Source organism: Numenius arquata, chromosome 3 (genome assembly GCF_964106895.1).
Source record: "Numenius arquata chromosome 3, bNumArq3.hap1.1, whole genome shotgun sequence".
In the NCBI taxonomy this organism is placed as follows: domain Eukaryota; kingdom Metazoa; phylum Chordata; class Aves; order Charadriiformes; family Scolopacidae; genus Numenius; species Numenius arquata.
The window spans coordinates 10,965,256-10,992,251 of record NC_133578.1 but is presented as its reverse complement, the minus strand read 5'-3'; the positions used below and the strand labels follow the sequence as shown (position 1 = coordinate 10,992,251).

At 45.1% G+C, this 26,996-nt stretch overlaps 1 protein-coding gene across 1 annotated transcript in view; it reads right to left on the bottom strand.

Annotated features, from left to right (window-relative positions):
• Nucleotides 1-23,299, bottom strand: part of ESYT3 (extended synaptotagmin 3) — a 29,633-nt gene extending 6,334 nt beyond the window's left edge. The window contains exons 1-16 of the mRNA XM_074145202.1: nucleotides 23,015-23,299; nucleotides 16,869-16,910; nucleotides 15,900-16,034; nucleotides 15,259-15,335; nucleotides 11,639-11,705; nucleotides 10,938-11,027; nucleotides 9,811-9,866; nucleotides 7,230-7,350; nucleotides 6,056-6,229; nucleotides 5,447-5,529; nucleotides 4,990-5,038; nucleotides 4,252-4,341; nucleotides 3,333-3,395; nucleotides 3,120-3,188; nucleotides 2,203-2,268; nucleotides 806-892 (exon numbers count right to left, since the gene is read on the bottom strand). Coding sequence (XP_074001303.1) covers nucleotides 806-892; nucleotides 2,203-2,268; nucleotides 3,120-3,188; nucleotides 3,333-3,395; nucleotides 4,252-4,341; nucleotides 4,990-5,038; nucleotides 5,447-5,529; nucleotides 6,056-6,229; nucleotides 7,230-7,350; nucleotides 9,811-9,866; nucleotides 10,938-11,027; nucleotides 11,639-11,705; nucleotides 15,259-15,335; nucleotides 15,900-16,034; nucleotides 16,869-16,910; nucleotides 23,015-23,299 — 1,554 coding nt within the window. The remainder of the gene's footprint in view (nucleotides 1-805; nucleotides 893-2,202; nucleotides 2,269-3,119; nucleotides 3,189-3,332; nucleotides 3,396-4,251; nucleotides 4,342-4,989; nucleotides 5,039-5,446; nucleotides 5,530-6,055; nucleotides 6,230-7,229; nucleotides 7,351-9,810; nucleotides 9,867-10,937; nucleotides 11,028-11,638; nucleotides 11,706-15,258; nucleotides 15,336-15,899; nucleotides 16,035-16,868; nucleotides 16,911-23,014) is intronic.
• Between the last annotated feature and the right edge of the window lie 3,697 nt (nucleotides 23,300-26,996).

The following is a 26,996-nucleotide window of genomic DNA, read 5'->3' as shown; positions in this document are numbered from 1 at the left end:
GAGGCAAAAGAACAAAGTATTTATTAGATGGCACACTGGAAAGCAAGAAGGTGTTTCAGACGGAGATCAAAATGAGCTTATTTACTTCAGGACATACAATCAAGTATGGTGATTTCCAAACGGTCATGCCGATACTTCAGGAGTGTAACAAATTATTATGTTTGGAGTAAAAATCCCATTTCCAACTATGCAGAGAAGGAACTGCCTTAGCAGAAAAATTAGGCCCTGGGATTTACTTGACTTTCCTTACTTGCTCCGGGGAAAATGTCCCAGGCAGCTGGGATGACAACTGGTCTAAATCTTTACGAGCTTTTTAGGTAATAGTTTTTTTTAGCCTATTTAACCTCAATACGCCTTCTAAGTTCAAGCCCACTTCTGTAGCCGAGTGAACAGCCGTAGGACTGGCTGTGACTGCAACGTACGCGAGTGAGATACAGGATTTCCTAACGAGCCAAAATACCAAGGTAAAGAGATAGAAGTCTGGTTAAGAATCATGAAGCCTGCGATTTCTGGCAGAAAAACATTCATGGCTTCACTACACACAAACCTGTATAAAACCTCCTTTGCATTTTGGAGCTAGAAATGTCCCATGTTTTGAACTAAGATATTATGGGTTACATGGTCCTCGAGCAAATGTAGATACCAGCATCGTCTGACAGAGAATTTCTTGTGCAACAACGGGTGCTTCTTCCACCTTTTAAGTAGGAAGACCCCAGAAAATCAGCACTGAGATCATATCCACCATGAAAGAGGTTTTTTCCTACGGATGTGCACTCTGTCTTCAAAGGAAAGGCTTTTCTCTCACCTCAACATGGAGTGACTGGGAATGGGCACTGTGGACGAAGAAGGTGAAAGCCTGGCCCCATGTGGGATCTTTGCTGAAATTGCAGGTCTGCAACAAGAAGATTGTGGTATTTATGTTAGCTTATTCTGTAAGCACCAAAGAATACCTGGACACTGATCACCAGAGAGGGTCATAGCGACCCTCTTGTTTTATTCAGCGATGCTACACCCCGGCTGTGTGGAGAGAGTGAAATTTCCAGGTCAGAAGTGTGCAGAAGCAAAGTCTCTGGCACAACCAGAACAAGTCCCGTGGGGCATGGAAATGCTGAAGAACAAGTCTGGTGAGCTGGAGTTTGCTGCCTGGACCAGCAGCCTGCCTCACCTGCAGCAAAGCACCGTTCCCTCCTTCCCTCCCACCTTTCCACCCAGAGAGAGCCAGGATGCTGCTTCCAGCCTGCAGGCACCCAGGGACAGCTTGAGGGACGAGCAGGAGGGCACAGCTTCAGCACCGTCCACTTCAAGGATGAAAGAGTATGGAAAGCACCCACAGGGGGCTGTGCGTTGCTTCATAAACCAGCTGCTTCCACCAGGCCACGAGGGCTGGCAGCAAGGGGAAAGGAGCAGGGGAAAGCTGGAAGTCTGACCTAGCTTGGGAGAGGCAGGTGATGTGGTGGGGGAAAAGGGAAAGCCAAAAAAGGTAAAGATGCAAGCAGAGCCCAGTTTCTGGCTGGAAAACGCAGAAGAAACATATGAAAATAGGTGCCGGTCCTGTATGCTCGTGTGTAGCCAACAGGATTCATTCCTATTTGCTGAGTGTCCAAAACAATGTAAGGCGGCCTCTTCCACATCCAGCTATGGGGCAAGAAACACAGCACCTACTGGGAGGGGAGAACTCAGCTGTTGCTAATATTCATCAGGCAAAAATAAATATTAAATAATGAAAAAGGAACTGAAAATGAAATGGAGGAGATCCAGATACGTGTTGCCCAGGTGAAAAACATTCAGTAAAGCTGTGAAACACAGGAGCCAGGAGAATCTGATGAGGGGACAAATGCCAGCTTGATGCAGATGACACCCTGCCCTGAGAAAGGATGAGCCAGACTGGAGACCTATCATTTTTTTTGCTTCTGCAACCCTCACAGAACTAGGGTAGCTTGGTCAAAATAACCTCATGGCCATGAGCACAAAACTACCCATCTGTACAGTAGCAGATCAGACACCTACAAACCAAGCACAGCTCAGTGACACAGCGCTTCCGCGTGCTGGTTGACCCCCACCTCCTGGCCTCTGCAGCGATCACTGTAACTACAGCTCTTCACATCAGCTTCACTAGTCTTACCCGTCCTAGGGACTACTTGGCAACAAATATTTTCTATTTTATGGTTGACTAAGGGAAGCAGAAGAGTCAAACAGCCTCACCTTGCTTTTCTGAGTCTTGTTCCCTACCGTAAGCAGGACGAAGGAGGAAGGTTCTCGTTCTGTCTTCTGTAATTCAATACGAAGGAAAAAAAGGAAAAAAAAGAGACATTTATAGTTTATAGGAGCTAATATTAAACCACTACTCTTACTTGAAATACATAACAATTCCTTTCCAGAAACAATAATACTGAACCTCTTGTACTGTGCCCTTCTGCACTAGCGCACTAAGGCTGACGATCTGGTCTTGGCACAGTGAGAAAAGTGTACACAGTGAAGTCCAGCATTAAGGATTCTTGAATGTGATGTGTATCACAGTGCTAGTAACTCACCTCAATTGTAAAGATCGCATTTAGGAGGGGAGCTACTCAGAGAGAACAGGAAGCTTTATCCACTGCTCAGAGCTGTGGTTGTGTGTAGCTTCTTCAAGAAAAAAAAGGGAGACAATTCTTCCCTACACCTACCATTTACATCCCAGTAGCAAAATGCAGTATTTTGAAAGAGCAACCTGAAGCAAAGAGAGAGGAGGCAGGAATGACAGAGTGGCTTCTGAATCCCTCCCATCCCAATGTGGGAGATCAAACTGGAACAGCTCAGCATGGGAAGAACCCCTGCGGCAGCAGAAAGGGTAACATGACTTGGTCTGATGTCTGGAGGCTCTTACTCTCCGAAGTATAAAATAAAAATAAAGACAACCCCACACACAATCAAGTATTTCTGTGCTGCATTCTCCCTTGGACCTCCTAGACTGTCACTGGGGTGGGGTGGGCTTTCAACCATTATTTTGAACCCCTGGTCACTTAGGATTCTGGCAGCTGTGAGATTTATTTATTTTTTAACCACAGCTAGTTTCAGTTGCTACGATACCACATAATCCAAAATGTTGTTTTGCGAGCATGGGAGAAGAATATAAATTTTACCTTGAGGTACTTGTTATTTTTGATCTTCTTCGCTCCACATTCACCATTCGAATACTCAAAGTGGTTTTTCTAAATTAGTAAAAGAGTAAATTTAGTAAATTTACCAAAAATACCAAAAATTAGTAAAAAAGTAAATTAAAAACAATTAATTTGTGGGCTTTAAAAAAAACAAGGTGAAGGAGTGAAGGCTGCCTGCATGGGGTTTGCACTTACCGGAAGGTTGAAGGCACTGTCCAAGTAGACGATCAGAATAGCTGTAGACAGACCCTTCTTATCCTGTGAAGGACAGGAAAGATAAAACAAACCAAACCCCAAGGTAGGCACGATCACTCACCAAGGGCAACGAAAAACACAACACAAATTTAAGGGACGGTTTCTGAAAGCTAAGCAGCGCTTCACCTTTCTCCTAAAACTTGCAATTCAGAGGAGCCCAAGCTGACAGAGCACGGCAGGTTTAAGCAGACCAGTGAGAAGAGGTGTAAGTCTTTTCAATTAATGCTCTTTAATCTCTCTGCTGCAGGACTGGCTGGATTCCCCTGTGCAGCGAGACACCTAGACACATGCTCTACCACACATATCAACATCAGTAACCCAATGACAGCAGAGCAAAGCCTGGAAACAAATGTTATTCACTTCAGTGGAACTCAAATGGTTTTGCTTCATTATGAAGAAACAGCATCCTGGGCAGATGGGCTTTATCCAAGCAGTTCTGCTGGACAAGTAAGACACCGTTTAGAACCACAGCCCTACCAAGCACCAGTGCTGAGTATTTGTCTATGACTAGTAGGGGTTATGGACAGGGGTCCTCCACAGACCCTAGATGAACAGGAAAGGGAAAAAATTATCAAAGAAGGGAACGGAGAGGCCATTTTGCAGTGAGTCAAACAAAGCTTTGCTAATTCAAGCAAAAAGAGCTGCCAGATTTGAGTTACTCCTGGATTACCAAGGGATCTGGGGCAAGCAAACACCCTTCCTCTTCAGGAGAGGCAGCGGGGAGGGAAAATAACATGAAAACTTTGTCAGAAAAAATAAACTCCCATGAGTTTGCCTGGGGTTCCTAATTTTACACACTCCTTTGTTGATCACTGGACAGGGATCAGAGTATCTGAATCCTTTAAGCAAATATACTCACCTCATGTAGCTTTTCTTGGTCGCTCACTAGTGAAAGCCACTCCAGTTTTAAATGCAAGTGTCCGCTTGTTGTCTTACTTAAGGGAAACCACTAAACGGAGACAACAAAGAGCAACTTAAGAACTGTGAGGCAGAATAATCTTTTTTATGTATGTTACAGTCTCTGCAACTTACGTGCAATAAACAATATGAATTGTACTTTGAGCGCCTTGGCTTGCATTTTTGACACTTAGATTGTAGAATGTCCATCTTCTTAGAAACACAAGCCAGAAAAAAAACCCAAAATAAGATACCCATATACAGGCAAAGCTCGTGGGTATTTCCAACCAGCAGCACCCTGGCATTGCCTGCAGAGTGCTGGGTTGCAGGATGAACCACAGTGAGATGGGATCATTTCTTCCCTCAGCAATCAGACGGCCTCACCAAACTTTATCTGTGGCCTCGCACAAAACACTTGGCACACAGAGGACACGAGAGACCAACACAAAAGATATCCCGCTGCTGGCTCAGCGTAACCTCAGGGCTGCCTGAGGTTGCCGGCTCGATCATAAAAATTATTTTAACGACTACTCCAAGTTTTCTGAGGAAATGTATTTTCTTTTTTGTGAAAACACCATAGTGCAAGTGTGCAAGGAAGCTTCACGCACACAGAAACAATGTAGTAGCAGAGGGAGAGCACAAACGAGTACATGTAAGCACACACCACCAATCACGTTTAGAAATAAACCGTGATCTTTACCTCATCAACAGTTCTGTCATTCATTACATCCACTAGGCTTATAAGCAAGCTGAAAGACAAGAAGCAAACATTTCAGTGTATATTTAGGCATATAGCATGCTGCTGCTGGGGGGAGGAGGGGAGAAGAAATCGCCACCAAAAAAGCCCACACTCATCTGTTCCAAATAGCAACTTCTACGTATTACTTGTGTGTGTGTGTGTGTGTGTGTGTACACGCTTACACTTTTGAAGTCTCCCCCTTGAAATACTTCCAAAACTAAAATACATTTGAAGTAAATCTCCAGGCATGTAGTAACCACCACTTCTAGTGGCTTCCTAGGACTAGGAACTAATAACTTGGTATCAGTATCCGGACAAAAAAAAATAGCTTTCTTCAATATTAAATTTGCGGTATGAATAATCTGGTTGTCCCGTTTCAGAGGTCAATGGACCCCAAACAAGGGTGATGCTAATTTACCTGCCCATAAAGTCATCTTTATCTGGATCTTCATCATACAAGTCCACTTCTAAGTCCTGACCAGGCACTTCGTGAACAACAAACTGGAGGAGAAAGAGGTATTGATTAAAAACTAAAAGCATTCACAGGGGTTCATACAGGCTGTGGACAAGAACACGGCACCACAGCTGTATAACACATTGTGGACGTTCCCTGCTGTTTCACGGCTAAATACGTAACAAATACAACTGCGTATAGGTGAAAACATTTCCAAACCAGTTTGCTTGTTTCTTAACTACAAGCTACACCCCTCAAACTGGTATCCCTAATAAGCAGAGAAGAATCAATGCTGGAGCAGACTACAGCTGCACAGACTACTGCACCGATTGATATTTAAAGCAGTGCTGTGCACCGCCTCCAAAAACCCACATATGTAAACCAGCTCAACCTGAATGACATTTCAAGTTTGCAATGTAAATTTGAACTTCTCTAAGGGAGAGAAATGCCTCATCAATCAAGTAACAAGGAAGTCCACCTGCTCCAGTGCAGTCAGTTAAGAGGAGGTCCTCCAAGCACAGGGACGTAAACGGCTGTGCATCCTACAGATAGAAAGATCAAAAGATTCAGTACCTCAAATGTCTCATTCCAAATGGGATTAAGATCTCGGGAAACTGTCTTGCTTCGATACTGCACCGTGCCAACGCGAAGAAGAGCGTACGGGTCAGACTTCCCCCTGATTGCACCAAGGAAACTGTCTTTCTGGACAAGATTTTCAGCTTCCAGCAGATGAACCCTTATGACCCCCTGGATAAAATAAGATACAGAATTGGTCATGAAAATGTGATCTTTGAATAATTATAATATGCTGCCTCCTAAAACTAGTTATTTCAGGCAGCAAGGGTAGTCATCATGACAGGTTTGCAAAGGCATATATTTTGATGCAGTACATTTCAAATGACAGTTGTATTAAAACACTTTTCCCAACATTTACCTAGGGGAAAAAATATACCCCAAATGTAAAGAGATAAACAATCCAATCTAGATAACTGGGTAGGAAATATTCTTCAATTTATATTTAAAACAGAAACATACATATGCACACAGGATCACAGCCACTGTCAAATCAAGCATGGAGTGAAGATCAATTCCCACTGACTGAAGCAGGAATTAAGTATCCATTGGCAGGTTCTTATTTCATTGCAGAGAGGCCATTCAACTTCAATTGGGTGATGCAAGTTTGCAATAGGGAGCATTCCTTTGTCATTCATTTTTATTTACCCTCATTAATGAGTGTATTAGGTATTTGATGGAGGAGGGAGACTGAAGATCTGGATATATGTAAGGCCTTTAGGAGATCTGAGTGCTTATTTTTCCCCAATTTTTTTTCTGTAGCAAAGAGATGTCACCCTCTGAGCTCCATATTTATACCCCTTCACATCATCAGTAAAAAAAAGGAAGTAGTCTGGCACTCATTGCTTGTGTATTTACCTTCTCTAACTGAAGATCCATGGTATTCTCAAATGAGACTAAAGGTTTAAATTAGTAAATGAGCTCAGTGTCTAAAGAGACTTCTTACGCCACATATAGAGGGTAGTAGCTCTCAGCCCTCACTCCCCCAAATTATAAACTATCCAACAACTGCTTTTATATTCCTGAAACATTACCTAAAGAAAGCCTACAATCCAGGCTGAAACAGATGATGGGCTGGATGTGCAGGAACCTCACACACCAAGCTCGTGTGCAGCCGCGGTGTGGCAAAGGCGCAGTCATTTAACTTAAATCACTCTTACTGAAAAAAACTCACACGTGGGATAGGGAACCTCAGGTGGGCAATATTCATGTTCTTCTTCAGGGGCACCGTGATCCTGTTCGGTAGAACCAGCCGTGCAGCAATGAAGTCTTGAATTAGCGAGTCCGACATTACACTGCAGTTGGGGGCGGGGGGAGAAACAAAAAAAAGCAATCTAAATCCCTACAATTGATCACAATTTCAGTTAGAATGAAAAAATGAGGCACGGTGCAAGAAATGAGAGCTGCAAAAGGAACGATACTGCCTACCTTCACGCAAAACATGCACACGGGCAGAAGAAACCCATGCTTGTGATATTTAGCGTAGAACAAGAAGAAATAGAGAGGGCAGTTTAACACCAGAATCAATCCCAAAAGATGGATGGGGATCACTGTGGAAGGCTAGGCTGTCTCCTATCATTAATTCTCATCCAGTTGAGCTGCCACAGAGGAGAAGACGAGCACGGAGCAGCCTCTCAAGATCCCTTTCAATCCGTTTCCCACCGTTCTGCACGTAACGGCCACTGCCTTGTGGCACAGACGGTGCAGCACCCACTTGCATGGAGGGACGTTCCAGGCTAGGGTTATTGGGGCTGGATGTGAATTTGGCTCCAGCAGGTTGTAAGTGATGAATGGGAGCTTAGGCCATATGATGAGATCATCGTGCACCCCAACAAGTCCTACAAACTCATGTGCTTTCTAGGTTTCCTTGGGAATGCCGACACCAGAGACGGACAGGGTGAGGAGGGAACCTGGAATTTTCAGTATTTCACAGGAGGCTTAAGACCTCAAAGTAGTTTGGTTTTGGTATGCTGCCTGAACTGATGGTACTGTCTGTCTTGGAGTTTAGGGAACTTTCCAGTCTAACCTAAAACTTACGCATTTTTAGCTTTTCAGTTCAAACCTTTTATTTGGAATTGCTCTATTTGTATGGTGGGGACAACTAATTTGACCTCAATCTCCTGAGCAAGATGCATATGGCTATCATAGACTCCCAGTACTCTGCAGGTGATTAATAAGAGGATTTCAAAGTACTTGGCATGAGCAGAAGGCAATATTAACAGGGAAACCTGAAAGCACCAAACATCTGAAAGACTTTCATCCTCTTGATAAATCTAGTGCATGTAAGTCAGCTTCTCAGGGTAAGACTGTGCAACAGAATTGTCACATTTCACAGATGAGGCTGGATTCACACGAACAGAAAGTCCTTTCCTACCCCAAACATTAAACCAGGAGCCTGAAAGCCCTTGGTCAGGCTGTTGGCTTTCCTGTCAAGAGACACCCAGAAGGAAGGTCACAGAATTGTCCCTTCTCTTGAGTCTCAGGGTACACCCAACTAATAACAGCTTGTACATCAGGACAGACGACTGCATCCAGTTTCTTTACTCTCTGTTAAGTAAGCCCGATTCATTTGAAAGGGAGAGCTCTTGTTCAACCTGTACTTCAGCCTGTTCACGGTCAGGCATGTTTTGCTCCTGGCTTTCACGTGTAGTGCTGATGGACAAGCAAGGGTTTCTGTGTTCAAATCCCTGTGAGAGAACCAGGGAGTGAAAATTTAGGACACCAAATTTGCACTTAATTATATGAGAGGCTGTAGGTTGGAACACCTACATACCTTCTTCTCCCTGCAAGGATTAAGGAAAGCTGCATTAGAAAAGAACAGATTCATTCCTCTGATAAAAACTGGAGCTCTCAGGGCAAACTTCAGGGCAAAAGGCGACTCTGGCCTCAAACGAACAAAAAAAAGAAAGCTTCCTCTCACTCAACATCAAAGGTCTTCAGAGGCCTTTAAGTGCTTGAACTGGTACCTGAAGTAGCCTGCAACTTCCTACAAGTTTGCAAACCATGAGTTGCAGGGGAAGAGAGAGGAGCCAAAGTGTCTGCATTTGCATTTAAAGGGAGAAAGGCAATGGCTGAGTAACCAAATATATTTTGTTCTTGTGTAACCGATTTTCTCCTTACACTGAGGAGCAAGGAAAAAGCAAATCTCTGATCTGGAGAAACAATTTGAAACTTACAGTACTGAAAACCGCTAGGATTTTCATCCTTGCTGTGCAAGCTTCAGGTACAAGATCAACCCAAAAGGCATTGGGGAAGAGCTACATTTTCTGAAGAACTTCGAGGGTGAGCAGATGACACAGACAGAGAAGAACGTTTCTCCTTATAAATCTGGTGCAGTTTTCTTTATTATGGACTGTATTTCAATTTGTCAGAGGGACCACAACCCTGTGATACCTTGCTTTTTTTCTCTTTAAGTTAAACAAAGGTAAGCACAGACTGCCAGTCACCTATATCTACCTCATCTGCCTTTGCAAGTAACTAGCACATGGGAAACAGAAGGGCTTGTGTTTTAGTTTCTAGACCATTGTAGTTTGGGGGATTTACTAACCCCAAATGCAATGAAGTGACTGAAGCCATTTTGATAGAATGTAAAAAGCACCCTCTTCAGGTTTTGCAAACTCCACGATGGGATGAGGATCAGCACGACATCTTTACACAAGGCTCTTGAGAACAGCTTTGAGGATTATCGAAGAACACCATCCCAACATCCAAAGGCTTTTTAAAGAAGAGTAAAGTGAAGCAAAGCAGACACTCACTTAATGCCTGGGACATCCAGGAGGTTACTCATGCCTGCCCAGTTGATTTCCAAGTGCTACAACAAGATCAGGGAGAAAAATTATACACAACAATTACAATTTATTTCAGCACAAATGTAGAATTTAAAGGGGAAGCAAATGTTTCTAAAACAAAGCCAGCTGTTTAAAGAAAGCAAAACCTGCACCAGAAAGTGACTGCATCTATACGTTAGAACTAACAGCTGGTAGGAATTCCCTTATCTGTTTTACCTGCCATACCTGAAATGAGGGTATCGCTGGGACTTATCCTGCAAGCACCAGGAAAGAAAGCATTCACCCCCAGCAATGGCCACTGGCAGATGCCCTGGGGTCATGTGCAGTAAATTCAACAGTCTACCTAGACTTTGAAGTTGTTTCCTCATCCTTTCACTTGAGGGTTGGCCTATGCCCCGAGGCAGGGGGATTTACAAACACCACCCAACTTCAGGAGTCTGTATTTCTATTCACAAAGTAAACAAAAAGTTTTTTTTCCATGTGCTAAAATAACGCTACTACATCCAAACACAAAAACACCTCATCCAAGATCAAAAATGTGTGACTTCCATGAACTCAAGCAGAGCATAACCCATAAGCAAGCAAAGCCGCGTGCTGTAAGGGAACTGGTTCTTACAGGACTAGAAGGTTTCTCATATTTTATTAAACAATTCAGCTGCAAGGCACATGACCTTAAACAGGCAAGGTTTCAAAGGACGACCATGACTGAATGGTCTCCATGATGACTGCATTTAAAATCTATGAATGCGAAGGTTTAAAATCCATCTGCCAGGAACCCTGCAGCAAAGGCCTACAGAACGGCTGCTGTGCTGTCACCATGGCAAATTCCTCCCATTCCGAGAGTGAAGCAAGTAACTTTTTAGGCATTACTGCAAGAGAATAGAGCAAATCCACTCCCATCCTCTTGGGGTTCAGGAGGAACATTGAACAATCAGGAATTTGCTATTCAGACACCTCGCAGGTGAGGCACTTGCAGTCGTGCAGTTTGGGTTACCAGCGACGGACGGCTTGTGTCGCCTGCTGAAGACCTACCCATCCATTAGGACAGACCGAGTATCAAGAAGGCTGCAGAGAGCAGTTCGCTACTGACTCACCGGTTTCTGCAGAAAAAACAAGGTCACCGCTCCAATGAAAGGTGCGTCGGTAAGAAGAGGTTCCAGTATCACCCGCAGCGTCCCATACAACTGCAAACAGAAGAGACCAAGCTTGGAGAACTGAGCCTGAAGGTACTCTCAGGCTGCAGTTTCAAAACTGTGATCTTCTCAGGGATGGAGATAATTTTAAAAATCCTACTTGAAAACATTTTATTAAAAGTCCCTCCCTCCAAACCACTGCTATTGATATCGGGCAATGTTTTCTAAGTTTGTGGAATCTGCCTACAATCCTGACTGCCGTACAATGGTACAATGGAGTGATCTGCCTTTTAGGTGTCAACATGGCATGAACAGGTTGTTGGTCTGATCTAAACCAGCTTATGAGCACCCTGGCAAAACTGGCTCTTTTTAAGTTCTCTACCAACACACAGCTCGTCTGAGCTCCAGTAGCAAAAGGTGGCCTACACAAGCTTGGTGCTCTAGCACTGACCTTTCAGAGTCACACTTCAGAAGCTTAAAAGTGGTATTTACGTGCTTTTCCAAGGAAGGCATCATTTCCCCAGCCAAAACACAAGGAGATAAAGCCAATCATTCCAAGCTGGCTAGTTGGGTGGTTTCCCACTTGTCGTGACCTCCCCATTGAGACGTGCTGCCTCCTGCCACACACAGCCTTGAACAGACACCGTTAGCACTGCACGCACCTGTACGCCTTTCACTCCAAGATTAAATTTCGATATGTCCATGTGAATCTCACAGTCCCCTATGTAACTGAAAGAAAATTCTCACATTATTCCACAGTTTGCAATAGTTCAATGAGAAACACTGGGCTATACAGAGTATAAAGGAAATTAGTTTAACGATTGACAGCATGACCCCATGTGCAGAGATGGATTTTCAAAGCAACTGGAAAGGGAAAGTTGAGCACATTGAACAAGGGTCAGATCTTCACAAGTGAAACCCTGCAGGCAGCTGGGATATTGATCTACCTGCAAAATGTCAAAGCAACATCTGTATTTCAAGGTTCCTTTTCCATTCTTAGGACTTGCTCCAAGCAGGGGATCAACAGGCTCATTCAAAATTCAAAGTTATAGCAATTGCCCTCTTGCTCCCTTCTCTGCCAAAGGCCTGATCCCACCCCACAACTTGGTGACCCAGCTCCCAAGCTGATGCAGAGCCATCCTGCCCACACCTTGCCCACAACCAAAAAGCCCACTTCAAGGACAAATTCGTCACTAAAAATAACCTGGTTTCCTTGAGGCTGAAATAAAAGACAACGACTTAGACCAGATTTTGGTCAGTTGCCACAGAGAACATCAGGCTTTAAATAAAACGAATGCTGAGTGTGGTACTTTCATAATTTGGAAACCACCTTAAGCTTTAATAAAAGTACAAACATCACCTTATGCAGAAACCGATAGCCACTCCCCGGGGAGCAGAACCCAGCAGATTTGTTGATCCCTCTGGCAGAAAACAACTGAAGGGAGCTACCAAGTTCCCTCTCAGTCCTCTGAGAAATAGCTCTTTCTGGCTGCAGACACACAAAACACCCTGCAGGTAAAGCAGGGTGTAAAGGTACCGCAGCATAGCGAATGTGCTGCGCTTGCCGCCCGCGTGCATAACTTCACCCCATAATCAAAGAAAAAGGACAAGATTTTTGCTCTGACCACATGCATATGGGAAAACAGTGGTGCAGCTGCCACTAATTCACGCTGTAATTTACACATAGACTGAATCCCTCCTCCTCCAAAAAAAACCTGCCAATAATGTGTAAGCCTGTGAATTTGTCTCCATTTTTGCAAGCAAAGTTCTCAAATATTTGTTTACAGAGAGTCACTTAGCAGAATTTAAAAAGCTCATAACACACAAATTAAAGCCTTTAACGGCAGAGCATTCTCATTTCTTAAATAACCAACCTCACAGGCCATGCCAAAATTAACACAATCTTCCTTATAAGCCAGTCACATAATTAAACAAACTTATTTTTACGTTTTATTAATTTCCACAATTTTGACATTATCTTACAGCTCATTACACTGGGTGCTAGTAGAGCTTTGTCACAATAGAAGTCTAAATGAGAAGCCAAAATGAGTTCCTCAATTTGCAGTAATTAATCCAAGAGTTTTTAATTCAGCTGTTGCCAGTGTCCAACGCATCAAATAATAGCTGTGGTGTTTCAATTTACAACGTTTATGCCTTTCCACACAGTCAAAAATTCTTCCCACCCAGTCCTAGATGTCTCTTTTCTCCAGTGACGCTTCAATACATGCAATCAGGTTTTGAAGTCTAGATGTCAGAGAAGTCTTTACCCCTTTTATCAGAGCCATAACCTTTAACTATCCTTAAGTCTGCTTCGTACAGGCATCACCCCCACACACCAGGGTGCCTGGTAGGAAGGATGCGGTCTCTGTTCATTAGTTTTACTCCTCATTTACTCCTGGTTAGTATTCAAGGATCACCTCCTCCAAGCTCAGGAGCGCTGCATCCCAAGAAAGAAGTAGTCAGGCAAAAAAGGCAGGAGGCCTGCATGGATGAAGAAGGAGCTCCTGGACAAGGTCAAAAGCAAAATGAAGGCCTACAGAGGGTGGAAGCAAGGACGGGTAGGCTGGGTGGAAATCACCTATTGCAGAAGGAGATGCAGATAAGCACGCCTGTGCCACGGAGGAGAACTGGAGAAGCTTGTACAAGTGCAGGTATCTGCATCCCTTCTGTAATTGGGTTGAAAAGCTGGGCCCAGCGCTCACGATGCAATGGCAATCCACTGACTGAAGGCAGGGATGCTACAGGAGCACACACTGACAAGTCTGACTAACCTGGGTGTCTATGTATCCCTTTGGAAAAGGCATGTGCAATTCTCCCCCTGTAAAGTAACTCTTGATACTGTAAAGTATTAAGATAAGAGAAGCTGGGTCCTTAACACAGCCCAGGAGAAGAGACTCCCATCAGAGACAAGGTAGTCTGAACACTCCTGTGTGAATACAGAAAGAACTCGGGTTATCAGATGACAGTTCAGGCTAAGTTATTGTCAGGATGAGGAAAAGGAGCGCTTGGCCAGTTTGGAGATGCTGATGGGTCTGCCAGAGGGATAGGAACGAGGAGGTGGGGGAATCCCCCTGCAGAGGATTGTTAAAAGACAGTGAAAATGAGTATGTGGGAGAAGCAGCCTGGAGAAGTAGCTTAACAGCGAAGAGCAGAGACCTGCAGAGCCTTAAAGGCGTCAAATCCCTCGATCTCAATGTGGAAAGCACGAATGATTTGCCAAAGGCCCTAAAACTGGTCTGGCTATTACAAAGAACACTTCACTGACAGCACTGAAGCACAACATGTTCTGGCTGAAAATCAAGCATGTCATTTTGCAGGGAGCAATAGTGCTCTGCCGGGGCTAGGGATGCTGCCGTGCCATTGCCACATTAAGCAGCAGGCACAGTTCTGAGCAGCTCTGTGCTACTGCCAAGACACTTCGTAATTTCACACTGCTTTTTCCTGGCACTACCATGAAGAAAAGCCACTTAAATTAGGCATCTCCATCGCCCACTAAACTTACAGAGCTACAGCAGCATGCAAGTGGTAATTCCCCCAGTAATTCCGTTCTCCAGGCTAAACGAGGAGAGAGCTTAGCTCTGCAGTGGCTCTGATGTTAACAAAACACACAAGCTCATTCAAAACAGCCTGGAAGGTATCAACTGTTTTATCTACTTTTGTTGTTGTTAATAGACCTAGAGGCATTTTTCTGCTCGGAGAACGGCTGTAATCAAAAAAAGCAAATGTGTTGGGTGGCACATGGAACAAGTAGTGAGTAAAACAAGAGGATTAATCTGGTGGAAGGCATTAAAAAAATAAGGGGAAGGAACTAAAAAATAAGTAGCACAAGTAGTTCTGGAAGAACTGGAGAGGTTGGGCTGAAGAGGAACCATAGCGGGGCAATAGACAGACCAAGTGCCTCCGTGCCTGAGAGCTGTCAGAACAGGAAATACAGTTCCAAAGCTTGGGTTCTTGCTTCCATGAATGGCAAAGCCAGGGGACATGTTCTTATACCCATGGCAGCAGTGATGGGCCAGAGGAGGTAACACCTAGACCTGTGCAGATGACACAGCTTTCTGACTTAAAGGCTGATGCACAGCATCTCACCTCTGTAAGTACCGAGGACATCCAGCTGCGGGACAGATTATCTCATATCATTCTAGGTTGATATAAGATAAGGACCTCTCCACTTCGTGCTGATCTTAGTGGACCACATGTCCACTCCACCATGACAACTCTCACACAGGTGGTGAAATGGGCAGTGAGTTAAGAGCCATCTACATAATCAAAGATGCAATGTTACCATATCTGCAGGTCCAGGATAATTTGTCTTCTGTCAATTTCTTTGGTGTATGCTTTTATTCCATTGATTCTAGGGCACTGAAATAGAGACAAACAAGATACAACACAGTTAATATCTTTCTAGTTAAACCCAAGTGAAAAGTCCTACTCACTTCAATCAATTTGAGTACAGAGGCATTTATTAAAGGCTTTGTATTCATCAAAGACTTCGCACAACTGCATGCAAAGTATGGGTAAACCACACAAGTTTTTCCCTTAAAGAAGTAGTGTGAACAGCCTTGGCAGTCCTCAGATACAGGGCTGCTTACAAGTAGCCCATGCTGCAAGCCTTAGGAAGCACTGAAAACTCCTGTTGCATGTGTATAACAGAAAGAAATGTGGATAATATGCCCTTTTTTCTTGTCCAGTCCCATGATACTGACAGCCAGTGGGAAGGGATGTGTCTCTCCTATATGATCTTTCCTTCTCATTGAAGATGATCAAATCAACATGAGGAGGGAGCAAAGGAGGTAGCAGAGTTGTACCATTTTGTTAAACACTCAGAGCTATTAAAGAGCTGAACTCAGACTCCCAAATACTCTCTTTGCATCTGAACTTTTCAGAAAAGACTGAACATCAATCATTGCAAAGGTTTCACGCTACCTTCTCGCCAAAGTGGATCTTGGTAAAGCTGCATGTTTTCAGATGTACATTCTTTGCTCTGATTTTTGGTTCAACAACTTCTTTAAATGTTTTTTCCATGATTGTCCCAAAGTATGGCCAAGCCTGTACAAGAACCTAAAGAACAGCAAAAGCAGAAATATACCTTTTGTTGAGAAACAGACAGAATACTTGGCTATTAATCTCCACCCTTTTAAAATACCAAGTCAAGTCACATTTGTGCTCTTAAGTCATCATTCTTGAAGGATCCATCCTAGTTCCTCAGAAAAGCAATTTGTTTTAGGAACTGAAGGGTGAGTTTTCAGCCTCATAGAGCCTATGACTGCTTCTAACCACAGGGGCCAAGCCAGCCTAGAAAGGACAATAGCTTCTAATTAGTCTAAAGTGTCACAAAGTTCCCTGGAGTTAGGTTTATTTAGAGAGGAGCAAGATGAGCTTTTACATCAAAAAGAAAGTTTGCTAAAAAGAAAAACAGGATAGTTACTGGATGCTAATTTGCAAGTTCAGCTGTTTTGCTCTGAATTCCACAGAGTCCAGTTCCCGTGAGAGCTTGACTAGAGCTGCTGATGGGAACATCTGCCTCAGAGCTCTCTGGGAACCTCTCTGGTAAGAGGAGATGCCACTACTTTTACTAAAATAGTAACAATACATGCACACATATATACACATCTGTACGCACATACGCACACACACGCTTTTTTTGTTTTTCTAGTCTCAGAATGAAGTGGTCAAATTTGTCAAACCTGTATCAACCAGGCACACATTTGGCTCTCACCAAAACCCCAGTGGCAATTCTATACTTAAGTGGCTCCAAGACTTAAGTACAGACACTGATATGGTTGAGCCATATCGTAGTGACTGGACAACTTTCCCAGGCTTGGCCCACAGAGTCTGTGCCACGATGCAGCTCAGAGCAGACGGCCTCGCAAACTGGCATTCAGAGCTCCTCACCTTGTTCAGCCACTCCACTCGTTCAACATCAGGGAAGTGAACCTGGATGCAAAGAAAAATAAAGTGAGTGCCACATGCCATCTGTCTCGGCATGCTGCAACACATGTAAAACATACCATGGAGTGTGGAACAGGTTTCAGAGTAAGTTGAGATCCCTGTGCCCTCATATATGCAGCCTTTATAATTTACTACCTCCTTGAAAAGTTGTAAAAGGCAAATAAAATAGTAAAAAATAGCAAAAGGGAAAAGAACGCACGTGCACTGATGTACCAGTATGCCTCTGGGCAAATTTATATGATTGAAGCAAGTGTCATATCCTGTTCTTGACATAAAGCAGCATTAGATTTCTCATCCTTCTCTTGGTCATACCTTGGGAAGCCAAAAGAACCTGCTTCCCTTCAAGATCACGATCTGTACAGGACCTGTTTCCTATACTGGCTCACCCCAACAACACACTTTGGAAAACCTGCTTGGAACCTGCTTGGGAAACTCAATTTATTGGTTGTGGCATCATTTCTCCACTAATACTAACATAGCGCCAATGGCCTCAGGGAAGAGAAGCCCTGTGAGAGTTCAAGCCTATCAGCATACACTGCCGTGTGGAACCATCCAGCGTTTCCACCTCTCAGAGCTTTTTAAGATGCTATGGACAAATTAGAATGAAGTAGTCACTCATGCATCATGATTTCAAGTTGGAAACAACAAACGCCAACAAGGAGTATCTGTGTCCATTGCAAAATCCCTCCAGTTCCCTGTGATGACTTGTTGAATCACCACCAGGACAGTCGGATATGAGGCCACTCAAGTAATTAACTGATCTCTCAGACCTCACCAAGAAGCCACAATCATCTTACAACAATCACACATTAAAGTCTTATTTTCAGCCAGTGCTATAAGCTGGTAGCAGGTTATCGCAGAAGGGAAGGACGGTGCAGCAGCTTCTCAAAGTGGACATTCGGGCCCTGCTCAGCTCTACAAGAGCACCCCAATACAAAGGGACTCCTTCGACTACCATCCAGCCTGGTAATAGTAACTGGGTAGGACAAGACATTACCTCCTTATAGTAGAGCTGTGAATTACACTCTTCAGCCAAAGGCTTGTTGTTTAATTCAGCAGATTTCAAAGAAGTGCTCAGAGATGCTTGGATGGAACGGACAGCAGCCTGCCTTTTATTCCAGCTTCAAGTATGATTTCAGAGCCCATTTCCCTTGCTCAAATAATGCTTCAAATTACCTCAAATTATTACATTAAAAAACAAAGTGATATTACCATACTCTTTATAAGCAATTTCTTTTGATGCTCTAAATAGCAACTTTTCCATTAAACAAGACAACGCAAGTTCAGTGAAATGTCAGCCTCCCCAGCTCTATTTGCATGATAAAGTGAGAACACAGCACCAGAAGGGACAATCAATACTGATAAAACGCTGCCGACATTTTACAGTAAGGCAGATTATGTGATTCAAGGGACCTCCACTTCACCTGCCAGTTTTTTGTCTTTCACCAAAAGGTCCTCCACAAGGGCACATAAATCCTGGGTGGCCCAAGGGCAGCTGGTCCCCAGCTCCAAGGCAACTGCCATCCACCAGCGTTCTGCAGGATTTGCTCCACAGCCCCGGATCAGTCACAGGCAGGGTAAAGCAGGGATGGAAGCAGTGTGGCAAGCTGTCCTTCAAAAGATCTTACAGCAAGAAGAGGGATGTGACCCAAAAGGAAGGACAGACCAGGATGCTGGGCAACAGTTAGGCCACCAGATCCCAATGAGAAAGTCACAGACCACACGTGAGACCCACCAATGTTAACAGGAGAAACGCAGCACAATATAAACACTAAAATTGGCTGGGATTATTCTCTAGAGCCAAAGCTGCTAGAAATGCAACTGCAAGAGGCATCCAAGAAGCAGGCTGGTGGCCAAGGAGAGCTGGAACAGCACACATTAGGAAACAGGCAAAACCATGAGAAGGGGGCAGCAGTTAGACCCACCTTAAGAAAAAGCAAAATTGATTTCAGTATTTGAGCCACAGACACCCAAACCAGACAGCCCAGGGCAAACTCCAAAAGCAACCGCCATGAATCACAGATCCCTGTGTCACACCTCAGATTGCTGTGATAGGATTAGCAGTCGTTTGTGGTACATTTCCATCCCGCCTCATTCACGTGTCTGCAACACAGGTCCTACCCAGGCACGATGTGCCTCCGTTTCCTTTGACAGACGGAAGAAATAGCACTGCTGTAGCTCAAAGGTACCAGAGACCACCAGGAGCTCCTTGGCTAACATAACAGGGCTCTCACAGAGGCGAACACCACAGGCATTGGCTGACTACATGCCTTTGGTGAAAAACAGCTTTCTGCTATTATGAAAGTCCACCAATTTTCAGTGGGTTCCCAATACCAAAGGTCAGCTGCACTCAATGGTATGAATTGAGTGAGCAGCTCTGCAGAAGAAGCAGAGCATGGCATCCAAATGTTCCATCTAAATTATCCACTCACAAGTAAGACTTAATCTCTGAGCAAAGCAAAGCCTTTCCTACCACAGGGTATTCCTATTACATGCATGTCCCATTGGCAGAAGATGAGTTCTGCTCTAATTCAGCACAGTGACACCACCAAGCTTTCTTCTCGACCCAACATCTTACTCCAAGAACTTACTGTGTCCTAATGCTTCTTGGTGAAAAAAAAAATAAAAATAAAAAGACATCTGCAGTTCCATACTTTTTAACCCTGTGCTCTGGACTTCAGACTCACTTCTGACCCTTGTTACTGGTGAGAGTCCTGGCAGTAAGGTCTTGTCCTCAAGTTCGTCATGAGTACACCACAGGTAAGAGAAGCCCAAACCACTTCCTACTAAGCCCAAAACCAGCCACCCAAGAGCTACAGAAGTTAACACTGTCCCAGAACAAGACTTAATCCTGTAGCCTTGGGCAAGTCACACTATCAAAATCAGTTTTCCCCATACACAAAAGCAGGCGTACTTCTTGCCAATATTTTAGGAATGCTGCAAAAATTACTTAGCATTTGAAAAGAGCTTTGAAGATCAAAAACACTAGGTAAGGGCCAATTACTAGCAAGCAAAGAAAATGTGTAAGTTTCTGCATGGCTCCGCCTTGCCCTGGAGCAGGCCACAAGGATCATAGCCATAGCAAAAACTGTGTCTGACACAACAGTGCCATTCTCGTTAAATACAACACAGGAGTCTATCCAACAGGGATTTTTTCTGTTTGTTTAGGGTTTTTTGTTGTTTATTTGTTTGGGGGTGTGTGTGTGTGTGTTGTGGTTTTTTGTGGTTTTTTTGTTTTTTTGGTTTTTTTTGGTTTTTTTTAAGGGACAGGTTTCTTAGCTCCCAGTGCTGGGGTAACAAAACCTAAAAGTCTAAACAAGCCTTTTCCATGAACAAGGAATTAACAGGCAAAGTTTTAAAAGGACTGTTCCGTACCCAGTAATATCAATTTCTCCTGGTAAAAGGAATCTAACACCAGGAAGAAACCCAGCATACTTGGTTGTTCTCACCTGCAACCTGCTAACAGCTGCCAAAGTAACAGGGAGAAGTCACCACCAGCTCCAGGAGCCAGAATCCAGGTGGAAGCTCAGCTGCCTCTGCTCCGGGCACTGACTGGTCTTACAAAAGTCAGGCTAAAGGCTGCACAGGCTGAAGTCAGCCAGCCTCACATCTCCAAGACACACATGTGACTCTACTCGACACGAGCAGATTTCCAGCCTGGTTTCCCGAGGAAGCCCAGCCTGCCCACATAAGCACAGGAACCCCTCTGTTCCAAACTCCTTGGCTGGTTTCAGCCAAGAAACTGGTGCTGCAATATAACCTTGCAAATTCCCTGAAACAGATGGTTAAGGAGATGAGGGGAACCCTCCCAGCGTTCCCCCCCCGAAGGAAAAGCTGCAATACGAATGCATCTCCTAACAGCTGATACCACCACGACTGAGGGGAGCCCGAGCAACGTTTGAAGGAGCCGCTGCACCGCTCTTAGGAAGAGAGCGGTTTTTAACCAACTAGTGCAATCAATGATTGCTCTTAATTCTAGACTGGATGGATCCTCCTCATTCTACTACAGGGCACAGGAGGAGACAGCTATTTACCAATCCCCTAAGACACTGCCATCGCTTCACACCTCCAGAACCTTTCCTAGGGTTACAATACTGCAAATCCAACCCATGCTCCCCCTAGCATCAATTGTATTCCTACTCCCACCTCTGCATGTCAGGAGAGAAGAACACAAGGGACATTTTTAGAGCTGTTTCAGCTGAAGGCTCATGAACACTGAAAGGCAAAAATTAAAGATAAAAAAAAAAGATGACACCACAGAGAATAAACTGAATAGACAGCAGGTGAGGATCAGCCTCCAAGACTGGCATAGGGGAGAACTAGATCAAATCAAGTAAGGGGATAGAAGGAAAATTAAAGCTAAAGTTAAAAAAAACCCCAACAAGTAGAAGCATGGTGTGGAAGCAAACACCAACTGGTGAAGAAGGAGTTACCAACACAGGAAAGGAAAGGAGGAGAAGTGGCAATATGGATAAATGCTGAAACTAAAAGCACAAGGTGCAGGCCCTTTATCCTTAGGTCCTACATCCTGCTCTCCAGCAGCCAGCTCCAAGAACTCACAAGGCAGGAGAGGCCTCTGGAGAGTCTGACTCTACCTTCTCTGTGAGCAAGCGCTAGGCAGCAGGAGACAGTGGTGAGGTCCCCCTTAATCCTTCCCTTCTCCTGAAGGAGGCTGAACAGCCCCAGCCCCATCAGCCTCTCCTCACCCAGCAGGTGCCCCAGCCCCTGACCATCGCGGTGGGCTCTGCTGTGTCTCCCCGTTTGTGAAAACCCCTCCTGGCCTTGGGGTACACAGTGCTCTCAGTGCAGCCTCATGTGTGCCGAGTTCAGGGCAATCAATAGTCCCTTCCATTGACCGCCTGCCCATGCACTAATGAAGCCTGATACTTTCAGCCACATCACCTAAGAACTTTTGAAACTGTGTGATTGCTGGTGGGGGCGATTCTGATTTTTCAATGATGACTAAAGAGACTCAATTTCTTGTTACCAAGATTCAGGGCACTTGAGGATAAAACACAACACTCTTCTTACAGCATCAGGGCAAGAGCTGACACCACCACACTCATTAACATTCCGAGTTGTTTGAAACGCTCTGTCAGTACAAACAAGCAGAAACCTCATTCAGAGAGAGACTTCTGCGCCCGGCAGGAGGGAACATGCGCAGGGAGCAGCACCAGCTCTGCTAGGAGACCCTGGCCTCGTGTCTCAGAAGTGCCGACTGCCTTCGTTTCCCACAGCATTAAGGAGAGCCAAGTGCTGTAGGCTATATAAAACAGTTTGCTGACTATAAATGTCTCCATTACACTCCAACGCTCCTTACAAATAGAGCTCTTTGATATTCTCTTTCTTACAAGAAAAGCATTTCCCTACCAGTCCCTGACACGTTTCTAAATGCTAAGCAAATGATGATGAAGAAAACCCCTCATCATCTGTTTCCATTAGCCAACAATGGCTACCCAACAAATAACCAAAGCCATAGAATAAAATGTGCACTTAAGATTTTCAAGTTTCTTCACTTTAAACCCCAGAGTGGCTAGGAACAAATGTGAAGAACAAACAGGGGCTGGCTTTCCATACCATCAAGAGATGGTATGGAAAAGTTGAATATTTGGGGTTTAGCAGGCTGAGACTATTATGTTTGTAGATTATATTTTTTTCCAAACGACACTAAAAAGAAGGGGAGAACTTTCTAGAGGAGAAGGTTTAAAATAAGTATCCTCTACACCAAAATACCTGCAATGCAACAGCACATACTTGAAAGAAGACTTCTCCAGGGATACAGCAGTCTATTTTACAAGCACGCTTACAGCAAGATCCCCATTTCCCGGACTAAAACAACTTCCAGTTTAGTACTCCCTTTTATTGAGAACGACTTCAAAATCAAGAGACGTTACTGCTGGGACCGAGGCATCACCGCCACCTCCTTTTTTTCCCCTTTCAGGCGCTTACGACGGAACACCTCGCTCTCCGCCGCTCCCGCCGGGCGCTCCCCAGCCACGCACGCCCGCCGCCGGCAGCATCCCCGCTCCCAGGGGCTCCGAGGATGCTGCGGGGGGATGCGCGGCAGGTGCCCGCCGGTCCTCACTCACCCAAGCCGGCAGCTGCCGGGCGGCCAGTCCCCGGCACACCGCCTCCCGCTCGTCCTCCAGCAGCGCGAAAGCGGCAGCCAGCCGGTCGCGCTTCCACCGCCGGTTGTGTCCCCAGCACAGCCACAGCGCCAGCCCCAGCAGCACCCAGCTGCCGCTCAGCCCCAGGTACCCCGCCAGGTAAACGGGACCGAGCCACAGCAGCGCCCGCCCGGCGGACGAGAGCAGCAGCAGCGGCAAGGCGCCCGACCGCCGGGCGGCGGGGCGGGAGGCGGCGGCGGGATCCATGGTTTCTCGCCGGAGCGCCCCCCCGGCTCCGAGGGGTCGCCCCTACCGAGTGCGCCCTCCCCTTCCCGCCTCGCCGCCGCCTCCGCCCGCCGGGGAGGCGCGCCCCGCGCCGCCCGTCCAGCCGCCCGCCACTACGGTGCCCCCTAGCGAACGCGCCGCGGAGCAGCGGCGGGGGCAGGGGGCCCTGCCGGCCATGGCTACCCCGAGCGGTGTTAGCGGTAGCCTGGTGTGTGTGTGGGGGAGAGTCACCGCGCCCGAGCAGGGAAAGGGGTGAGAGTGAGTGAACTCGTCGCAGGAACAGCTGAGGAACCGCTGCTGGAAATGTGTGTGTGTGTGTTCCCACCTGCCCTGGGGCAGCTGCGTTTCAGGCTGCAAGGTGTGGGGTCACCCACCACTGCAAAAGAGTGCAGCCCCCGGAGGGGCCTGGATCGCTCCACCCGGTACTGTGGTTCACTTCCTTCAGGGGACCTCACCGAATCCCACTGTCACCACTTGCTGCTTAATACAGAAGGACGTGAGGCAGAAATAACCTTTGGGTCAGGACGCTTGCTGCTCAGGAGAATGAGGATACTGTTTTCCCCCTCCTCTTTTGATTTTAATGGGGATATTGTGGGGGTTCAGATCTTGAACTACTGAGAATTATGCATTTATGGAATACAGCATTATTCGGGAACCAAAAGACACTTTTTGAGATGCTTTTACTCTCAGCAATATTAATTGCATACCTTTCTGTATATGCTTTAAGAGACGGGCTGTAATTGTACAGTTCTACAGCGTGTTTTCCACTGCGTTTTGCCCTGGATCAGGCAAATGCTACTCTTTGTTCAGTGGATAAGTCCGGAACATCAGTGAGTGATGCCAGCTTTTATTGTGGCCCCTTTTTGACATCGGCTGCACAAGATAACAAATGATGAGCCAGACACAAACCTCCGAGAAAAGGAAGTTGACCACGACTGAGGAGAACTAGGTTTGGCCTCCACTTTGCCATGGAATTGGTATTTAATTATGGGACAGTCAATAAATCTAACAATACCACAAGTGATCGCCATTTGTATGTTCATCATTGCGCATGACTGGTCTGGGATAGAAATCAGGTCAGGCATCTGAAAAAAATCAAGCCCCAAATGCCTCACATTGGACAAACTCATGCATGAGACATCTACTACTCACGGGTACTTTTGGAAACAACCCCCCTGCTCTTCCCCTTCTGTCAAATGGGGATAAACATCCTCTTCTTCCTGGGGGTGTTGCAAAGATAAATCATTATAAAGCACACTTAAGAAAGTACTTCTTTGCACAGTGGGCAGTAAACCTCTAGAACTTGGAGGAGGCGGCAAGGCAGACAGTATCAGTGGGTCCAAAATGAGATTAGATCAATTCTCAAACAGCAAGACCCGCAAACGCACTCCCTAAAGCCCTGGGTACAACAGTTGTGGATACAGGGGGAGGATGAGAGGAAAGTCGTTCAGAAAACGACTGGGCTCATGCTCTCTCTCCCTACAGCAACTCCTATTGCCACCGAGAACAGGTGGACCAGCGGTCTGACCCCAGAGGGCATTTCTGTTTGTAAAGCTGGGAAGAAAGACCAGAAACTGATGGATCTAGCAGCTGAAGGAGTATCTGCCCTCTTGATATCATACATTAAAAAACATGCAATGGTTAGTTTGCACAGTTACGTATAGCAGGAGATATGTTTACATGCAAAAATACACCTGGTTTTGTTCTAACAGTGACCAAAGCCTGAGGCTGACTTGTTATTTATTTTTCCCCACTGCCATTTAAAGCTTTGTAAAACATTTTCAGGATGACATTTCAGCCACAGGGTGACACTTCACATGGATAATCTCTGCCCCAAAGCTGGAGCTTTCAGAAAAACAGAATATTCGGGAAAAAAAGGGGGTGGGGGACGCTGTTAGTGCTTTGAAGACTTAGAATGTTGCTTTTGCTACCAGCAAAAGCTATAATAAAAGGTAGATCCAGTGTTTTGCTCCTTCAAATTACTACTCTTACAGAGTTCAAGATATTTAGCTCAAACTCAGAGAGCTATGCAGTTTAGAAGCACCAACAGGTGGCAGTTTATTCAGTAGGAAAAACAGTGGGGCTGCAGTGAAATACATACTGGCTAATTTCATAAATAAACTACAAATATTTATTATTTTTTTCCTTATTCTTCCCTCAGCCGATCACAAAAGGCTAGGTTCAGGCTAAAGGATAATAAGAGAGCTCCCTCTGTACAGATGAACAGAGCACCGTCAGTCCTGCAGCGCAGCCTGCAGCTGCTCCTCAAGTGAAGGAGATGCTTCCGTGAAAGCAGAACTCCATGTGCCATCCTGTACTGTCCCCCAGGACACCTCAGCTCAGAATCTGATAATGGTTTTAAACCAGGAACTGGTAATGGTTTTAAACTGAAAGAGGGGAGATTTAGATTAGATATCAGGAAGAAATTCTTTACTGTGAGGGTGGTGAGACACTGGAACAGGTTGCCCAGAGAAGCTGTGGATGCCCCATCCCTGGAGGTGTTCAAGACCAGGCTGGATGGGGCTTTGAGCAACCTGCTCTAGTGGAGGTGTCCCTGCCCATGGCAGGGGGGTTGGAACTCCATGATCTTTAAGGTCCCTTCCAACTCTAACCATTCTATGATTCTATGAAGCAGCCATGCTCTCTTGAGCACTGCTTGTTTCTTTGCTGACAGCTCTTTACCTTGTGAAGAGACAGTTCCTTTCCAGAGCTAAAGTGGTTATAGGAACTTTGAAAAATTACAGAAATAATATAAAATTTCTTTAAACTTCAGCTCGTGCTACTTAAAATTTTAAAAGCTGCACAAAAGCAAAAGAGGAGTAGAGGTGAAAAATTACTTGTATCACAACAGGTTACACAGCGAGCTCTTCTCAAACAAAATACTGTGCTCATGAGAACAAGATAAATCAATAGCCGAGGAGACCTGGGTTAACTCTGTTTATGATGGATAGCAGTTACCCTTTGAAGAATAATAGTTTCCTGCAGTTTTCTTAAATGTCAGAGGAAATACTGAATCACCGATCAAGAGGACAACTTAAGACCTATCAATTTCCTATCGGGGAAAGTATGATCTTGACTGCAGCAGACTGCTTTCAAGCACCAGATACCTGAGCCACTTGAGGCCAATCTTATTTCCAGTTGTAGGGAAATTTAACAACCTCTTTCTCCCAATACACGCAGGACAGTCACTAAGGTAATGGCCCAAGGCTATTGTTCTGGCTTGTGACAGCCTGCACCTCCGATCTAACTTGACTGGACATCACCGCTGTAGCTTATTAACACTGTGATAAAAGCATATGTTACAGCTGATTATGACACAGAGATTTTACAGAAACTGCAGGGCTTTGAAAATGTATTAGTACTAAATTTGCTGTCTCTCAAGCTGGCCATGGTAACTAAGGCAACCCACTTTAAAGGTGGGGAGTTATGAAAAACCACTGCCAACGCTTTTTCTTTTAACTATAGAGAATATGCAAAGGAATTAATCTGAAATATCCATTTAAGTGCATACCAGTGTGATACCAAAGGGTTTACTGAAGATGACTTTCTAACTTTCTTGTGGCTTCAGGGTTTGTGACCAGTGTGAAATTCCCCCATGAATGCTAGCAAATACTAGAGGTGCACTATGTTTTTTTCCACATGCATCCACAGCAAAATAGAAAACACTTACGTAAGGATA